This window comes from Aplysia californica, unplaced genomic scaffold, assembly GCF_000002075.1.
Source record: "Aplysia californica isolate F4 #8 unplaced genomic scaffold, AplCal3.0 scaffold00286, whole genome shotgun sequence".
NCBI lineage: Eukaryota > Metazoa > Mollusca > Gastropoda > Aplysiida > Aplysiidae > Aplysia > Aplysia californica.
The window spans coordinates 558,380-566,688 of record NW_004797556.1 but is presented as its reverse complement, the minus strand read 5'-3'; the positions used below and the strand labels follow the sequence as shown (position 1 = coordinate 566,688).

Sequence of the window (8,309 nt, the reverse complement as noted above, 5' to 3'; positions counted from 1 at the left end):
GAATAGGTCCAACTCTGTAAAGTTTCTAACGGGCAGAGAGACCAAAAGATCATGGAAGGATTTGTTTTTCGTATACTAAGAGTTAAAGAAGGGGAATGGGTGGGGGTTTGATTGGAAAATAATTGGGATGGTTTAAGGGGTGGGGGGGGTTGAGAGTAAAGGGGGTAAGGGATGGAGGGGGTAAGTGGGAGTAAGGGGGGATAAGGGGGGGGTAGGGGGTAGGAGGGGCACTACTCTGTAAAGTGTTCAGTTTGAACGGGGCAGAGAGAACAGACGTTCTTAGATCTTGGTATGGACGAGTAGCTTTGGCGGATCACCAGAGGGGAACACTGTCTCACCTCTTAATCCTTGTGGGAATATACACACAGAGCCTCTCATAGAGGAAGGGAGGGAGATAGTGAGATAAACAGATAGAGAGAGAGAAGACTGAGCGAAGGAGAGAAAGAGAGACAGAGAGAGAGATAGAGAGAGAGAGAGACAGAGAGAGAGAGAGAGAGAGAGAGAGAGAGAGAGAGAGAGAGAGAGAGTTTTGTATTATCTACATCTGGGCAAAGCTGGGTCGACCATTGTCAATAACGCAAAGCTATGCAGCTACTGGTGATCACTAAGAAGAGGAGAAGGATCAGTTTTACAACTTACACAACGTGATATTATACGGTTTTGTAATAGATGACATGAACACAACAGCGCATGACGCAAATGAACGAAAATGAAATATTGTGAACCTGCATGGAGTTGGATGCGTAAGTAACAAAAGTGAAAATTTAAATGAGATGTTTCAAGTAAATAGCCTCGTTGTAAGTGGACCATTATTGTTTCCACATTAAGGTATCCATAAACCTACCATGTGTTCGCCAGGTGGAGGCACTAAAAATCATATGAACCATTGTCGTATTAGAGTGAAATTAAGAACTTAAAATTTTTTTTTAGTGTCTGCAATAATGGAAGGGCAGAGGTAATTGAGAAGGCAAGTAAAAACAACCACCTAAAACGTTTTGATAAAGGGAAAACAATAAAACAGACAAAAAACTTTAGAGATCAAGACGTTAATACAGAATTTAATTTAGAACAAAACTGTCTAACAAATATGAAGGCATTCTGTTACTTAATAAAGATAGTTATGACGCCTTTGAAGATGTATAGAAAGCTATAAAAGAAACATAATGTTGCCACCACAGAGGAGGAAGTTCTTGGATATGGAACAAATCCATTTGCAGAATTAATTCAAGAAGAAACATGGGAAGGTATTGGAAAAAGAGAGGAAGTAAAAGTCTGCTAGCAGATGGCATTTGCCTATTAAACGAGACAGTGATATACAGCGTTCGCCTCTCATTTACTAGGTCTTGGGTTCGAAACCTGACAGCGACGGACTATCTTCTTCTTTAAAGAAATTTTTTCCTTTCATCTTTCCTTTTCTCTAATTATGTTTTGTTGCCTGCTTTCGTCTCCACTTCTTACTCCCTCTCCCCCTTCCCCCTCCCTCTTTGCCCCATCCTCTGGACTCCTGACTCTGTCCGCTGCCTTTCTACTGTTACTACTTGGCTCCTTCTTACTGTTGCCTTTCGTCTACACCCCTGATCTTAGGGTAAGTGAGATCTAACTCCTAGCCTTCTCGTATACGGGCAAAAACAACCTCGAAGGTCCTCTGTGCACGATGCACACATTAAAGATCTCTTTGTGGTCCTAAAATCGATAGGAGGATTCTAAATTCGCCATCCATCCTGAGAGCTGTGAGGAAAAATGTATGTGTGTGTGTGTGGGGGGGAGCTGTGCTCAGTCTTTCTTTTGAGCCGCGAGGGTATGCAAATTAAGTGTCAAATGATGTCTAGGCTTATGTGAATATGTGTCTCTCTCTCTCTTTTTCTCTCTTCTTTTCTCGAACACTTTCTCTTTACCTCTCTGTATAATGTAAATGTGTGTGTATGTGTGTGTGTGTGCGTGTGCGTGCGTGCGTGTGTGTGTGTGTGTGTGTGTGTGTGTGTGTGTGTGTGTGTGTGTGTGTGTGTGTTTGTGTATTTTCTTGCATAGTGATGAGTGCGCGTGCATGTATGTATTTACCTTTCTAGAGCAAATTTCTCTTTATTGATATCAATAAAATTAAAATTTTTTTATCTACATTTATCTGATAAATTGTAAAAGAATTGACATTTTTTTAAAGAAAGTCATATTATGACTTTCAAATTTTCACAAGCAACAAAGATTCCCCCCCCCCCCCCCCGAAAACGAGGCGACCAGAATACAAAGATTGATAATTAAAGACCATCAAGCTCTACATGCTTTTCATTTCATATCTGTTATCCAAACTGGACTACTTGAACATCTCCCCCTTCACCTATCCATTTTTCGATCCATTTCATAAAGGCAAACAATGTTTCGGTTTCTATCCAGCCCATCTCCCTTTGTATATCCAACAGTGAAAATGACGCTTTAAAAAATAATTCATAATCGGCGTAGCATAGAGTATTCAGATTTTGTACGCTAATTAAAATTAGCAATTTTGTCCAAATACTGCACACTGGGTGGTTGGGTTTTGAAGGGAAATCGTTACCGGTAACCCTGACTTTGATCGCATTTTTTGTTTGTATACGCGATACAATAATTGTGGCCTTTATGTTAAAACTGGATCGCATATCAGGATTGCCTACTTTCTTGTTTTTGTTCAAGCTGACAGTGTAGTCAGAAGGCCTTATCTGGTTTGGGGAGCGGGGGGTGGGGGAGGGGTGGATGCAGGAGATATTAGTGCAGAGTGATTAAATAGGAAAAGTAAATCGAGTAGAGGCCTGGTTCTTGTAGTTTTTAAACAGAGTATGTTGAGGGGGGTCGACATGAGAAAAGGAAGGATACACAGCGTGACTGTGGGTTTTTGTTTTTGCTGTTGTTACACATAGGCATAACTCTGCTTTTCGTAAATGGCGGCTCCTCAAGCGTTTGGATGACGGATCCAGCCATTGTAACCCAAACAGTAAACCCTTCCCTTCAAGCCAAAGTCTCCATCCGTTCTGCGACAAGGATTCCTCTCAACCGACGCACCATGGGACGAGCCTTAAAGTCTCTCACACCGAGCTGTTCTTAAGCTCAAGAGAAATAACTCAACCAAGTCCAGATCTATCTCTTCAAAATTACAATGCAGACGGGAAATTGTTTAAAAAGCCTTGACAGAACTCAAATAATCTCAAAGAACATTACCAATAGTCTCGTCTTGATTAAGGTTGATCTTAATAATGCGGTGAGTATGGCTAACAGAACAGTGTTGCAACGTATATTTTTAAAGATGACTCTAAGGAGTCGATTAGATATTATACATTATCTGGAGTAGATCTAATAACGCTATGCGTTTCGTACATTTTGATGCAATTTAACAAATTGGTTTTCTAGATTGATTCCTAAACAAAAATGAAAAAGAACAAAAGAGCAATTTAAAAACAACAACACAATATTTAACCGAAATATTGTCTGTATACAACTTTGGTAAGTGTCAAGCATTCACAAGGGTTGACTGAGCTTAGCTTTTTAAGACTTATTTTTTGCTCTCATTAAAAAATTTTTATTTTAGAAATAGGTTCGTTTTGCTTAAACTGTCTTCAGTCTTCAGCTATTGCACTTCTTCGTTTTATTGGAAAACTTAGCATCGGATGTAATGATACTATACCTTAGCCATTTAAAAAGATAGTTTTCTCGTTTTGGTTGCAATGAAAGTTTCACAAATAAACAATGTTGGGTACCCACAAGAAACCAGTCTTGATACGAACATAATGTGAAGAAGGAGTATGCATTAAGAGAAACAGCTGCCTTTTGTTGTGCAAGCAGGGTCAGGGCTCCAGGCCCTCTTTGTTTTTACATTTGTTTCTTTTTTGACAGTCCATTAGACGTTAAACAGGAAAACTCTCTAATTGCATACATGTGCTATGGATACTAATAAAGCAAGATAGTATGCAGTGTTACATATTTCAGGTATCACTAGCGTAATTGCGGGTAATGAGGTGATGACTTGAAAGCTTTGCGCAAAAGATAGATATCCGAAAATCTTTTTCTTTGTCTCTATGAGTTCTAAGTAAAATTGTGATAAATACACTGCACATTTCAACAGCAGTGTCAAGGACTTAATGTTCCTCATTCATGTTTAAATGTAGGCATTTTACAGCCAGATGGATACAGTTAAGTTCATTTTCGAGGCGAGCCTCGGCCCTCCCTGCATGGACTAACCTGGCCTGAGAGAGATACAATGTCCCTGAGGAAAGACCGAGAAACTCGATAAAAATTTTTCCCACACGTGAATCGAACTCAGGTCTTCTGAGTGCGAGGTCGATGCACGTAATCGCCACACCATAGACACCAGTTCACCATCACTGACATAGAAATAGCTTCCGAGTCAGAGTGTAAAAAAAGGAGGGGGGTGTTTTTAGGGGGGAGGGGGGTGCTGTGAGATCGGCTATCGCTCCAAGGCTGTTTATTATTGTTTGATAACGATATCTCAACGAAAATCTAGCTTGGGTACAAGCAGTTTGCAGACACAAATACCGTAGCTTCCTCCGCGCCAGAACTGTTGTTTTGCCAACTGGCCGTGGTGGTGACACCTTAATGTAGTATGCCGTTCATGACCAATAATTTCCTCTGACGTACAAATCGATCTTGCCAGCATAATTATCTGAAACGACCACGGAAGAAATTAACTGACGGGTGCTCTGTTAGCCTGGAAAAAGAACAATACTCGAGATTATTTGAAACACAATGACTACATTCGCAAAGTAAAAAAATGAATTATTTCTTTTTAAAGCTTCCTTTTTTCCGGCAGTTCTTTGTTCGTTGACGTGGAAGAACTGGAGAAGCCAAATTAATGTGTCTTGTTCGGAAGATTATTGTTTAACAAAATGTTTACTATGATTGACATAAATCAGGAAATACATTCATCTGACAAAGACACAGTTTTCTTAATCTTGTACAACCGAATAATTTTTTTTTACGCTTAATCTCGGGCTTTCAGTTACACTTGTTTGACCCTCCATGCTCCACCCTCCCCATCTGTCTCTGTCTGTCTGTCCGTCCGTCTGTCTGTCTGTCTGTCTGTCTGTCTGTCTGTCTGTCTGTCTGTCTGTCTGTCTGTCTGTCTGTCTGCCCCCCCCCCCCACCTCTCTCTCTCTCTCTCGCTCTCTCTCTCGTACTCTCTCTTTCTCTCTCTCTCTCTCTCTCTCTCTCTCTCTCTCTCTCTCTCTCTCTTCCCTCACTTTCTCTCTTTTTTCACTTTTCTCTCTCACTGCCTCCTTCTTCCTTCCTTTCTCATTGTTTCTCTCTTCCTCTCTCCCTCCCTCCCCCTCTCTCTCTCTCTCTCTCTCTCTCTCTCTCTCTCTCTCTCTCTCTCTCTCTCCCTCTCTCTCTCTCTCTTCAGTATACATATTATATTATAGTACAGTAAAAAATTCGAGGCGCGACGTATTGACAGATATCTCCTCAACTATAGAACACAAGCTCTCCAATTTTTGCACAATGACTTGTATCAATTTAACAAATCAACATTTTTGTAAACGCCTGCTGGTTATATTCTAGAAAATTCTTTTGTAAATACTAATAAAAAATCCAAGTGCGTGGTTTCTACCGATTTTTAAATGTTTACAGCCGGGGTAATAGTGCTTTTAATAGCAAGTTCGTCCTGTCTTTCTAATCGGGACATTATGCTTATTGAACGCATGTTTTGAAAAGCATTAGTACCAACAAAAAAAAAATGTGTTCACTATAAAAATAATTTCTTCTAACAAGTTTTGCAAGTAAAAAGTGTCATTGATGAGCTGTGACGTAGGCCATATGCGTAATCAAAATGTGTGTGAGAAGTGAGGAGTGCTGTGGTGAAAAATACCATTTAACGTGTGACAGAGATTTCAAGCATTTTATATAAATTTATGAAGAAAAGTTTTAAAATCTAGATCTAGATCTAGCTCCAAATGTTCTGAAAAAATATGATTTAGTTAAGACAAATAGAAACAAACTGCTGCGCAAAGTATGAATGACATTGATTCACTCGCTAAAGAGATATTTGAGGATAAGTTGCACCACGAATTTTTGACCACACTATGGTTGAAAATATCTCATAAGTTTGTTTAAAAAATGTCTTTTAAAGTTTAGTCTTCGGATTTATTTTCACTATCAAACATTCTAAAATTTCCCATAAAACAGAATCATCTTGGTAGACTTTCTGTTGCAGTCAAAATTTGAGTACAAAAGAGTTTACTCTTTTTATTTTAACGAGAAAAAAATGCATTTGGACTGAATACATCGGCATCCTTGTTTTTCTTTGAGGTCAAAGCCCTCACGTCTCCAGATCAATTGCAGTCTAGAAATTATAATCATTTCGTGGTATTCCCTATTTTAACACTCTTGGTAAGCAAACCACAGTAAGAAGTATTTCTCTGTAACTTCGCTCAGGTTTCACGATTAAGAAGCGGATCTTTGTTATTGCATGAATGTGTCTGTGTGCGTTTGTTTATTTTGTTTGATTGTTTGTGTGTGTGTGTGTGTGTGTGTGTGTGTGTGTGTGTGTGTGTGTGTGTGTGTGTGTGTGTGTGTGTGTGTGTGTGTTTGTGTGTGTGTGTGTGTGTGTGAGTTAAAATATTTGAAGGTGGAATGTTGTTTATAACCCCATTCAAGGAATGGGCTTTTTACTTAGACACATACAAACAACTCTCTCTCTCTCTCTCTCTCTCTCTCTCTCTCTCTCTCTCTCTCTCTCTCTCTCTCTCTCTCTCTCTCTCTCTCTCTCTCTTTATATATATATGTATATAATATATTATATACACAAATATTATATTATTATTTATATGTACATATATTCATATATATATATATATATATATATATATATATATATATATATATATATATATATATATATATATATATATAAGGCCTATACATGTATATACATGATTACATAAATAAATAAATGTATATATATATAAAACACATATATACATGTATATATAAACAGAAAAATACGAGTTAATACACGTAGAATAGAAGAGAAGAGAAGAGAATATGTAATGTGTATGTATGGCTCTTTTCGTCTAAGCAGATGGCCTCAATGTTGTCTTCATGCAGTTTCCTTCAAGGCTAATTCTTCACATGTGCTTGCATGTCAGTGACGTGGATCGAAGCTCTGTATTTCCTTTATTTTCCTTTCGTTGTTGGCACTTCTCAGCCTGGTTGTTTCTAAACCTGCTCTCTAACATTGTAGTTCTTTCCTTCATAATTTTCCTCCATGTTTTCCTGTCCTCAGCTACTTCTTCCCAGATGCTAACATCGACTCCAAGCTAAGATAAGCTGTTTTTGCAGGTGTTTAGTTGATCTTGGTCTTGGTCTGGAGTCGAGCAAGATTGAACATCGACCCGTCAGTTCACATTGTATAACTGGCAAAAGCTGTACAAAAAGCTGAGGAATTCACAAAGGCAAATGCAGGCAATAAGTTGACAGTTATAGCAGATCAGACCCGATATCTTCAAAATCAAGCAAGAAAGGTATTAGAAGACGCCAAGCGAGACGCATCGTTACACCATGCTGCCTGTAATATAGTGAAGCGTCCCGGTAGAATGTACTACTTGTACGAGAGAGAATCTGGACAAAGTTACCTCAGCATTCTCTCCCCACAGGAATGGGGAGCCAGTTGTCCTTATGAATTCTTGGGCGCCTTCAGGATGGAGTACGACCAGTCGTGGACACCCATCAAGGAAGTTGAGAAACGTGACGCACAGAATGCGATCATTGACAAGATCTACAACGCTAAGCTGGTCATCGCGGCGGGTTCCACCACCGCAGATCTGCTGGGTTTCAGGAAGGTGGAAAGTTCCTCACAGACAGCAGATGTTACCGAAGTGCAGGGGGCAGAAGGAGATAGCTAGGGTTTTTTTAACAAAAGGTTTTTATAGTGACATGCAGTGGAGTCTTTCTAAAATAATCATAACTGTAATTGTAAGTATTTAACACCCCCATCAATGCAATGTAGCTGCATTGGCCTTTTCTGTCAGGGCTACTCCAGACTGAGTGTGAGAAAGCATCCTAGGAGACTGATAGCCAAACTTTTCAAAACAGAAATCAAACTCACACATTCTGCTTGCGTCGACATCTCACTGACATGCAAGCACTGCGACAGAATATGCGCTTCAAACATGTGAAGGATTAGCCTTGAAAGAAGCTGCATGAAGACAACATTGAGGCCATCTGCTTAGACGAAAAGAGCCATACATACACATTACATATTCTCTTCTCTTCTCTTCTATTCTACGTGTATTAACTCGTATGTATCTGTTTATATATACGTGTATATA

At 39.3% G+C, this 8,309-nt stretch overlaps 1 protein-coding gene across 1 annotated transcript; it reads left to right on the top strand.

Moving 5' to 3' along the window:
• The first annotated feature begins 3,221 nt into the window (after positions 1 to 3,221).
• Positions 3,222 to 8,097, top strand: LOC101863911 (uncharacterized protein C1orf50 homolog). The gene is given in 2 exon segments (XM_035970563.1): positions 3,222 to 3,226; positions 7,352 to 8,097. Coding segments are annotated over 2 exon segments (537 nt in total). The 3' UTR covers positions 7,884 to 8,097.
• The last annotated feature ends 212 nt before the right edge of the window (positions 8,098 to 8,309 follow it).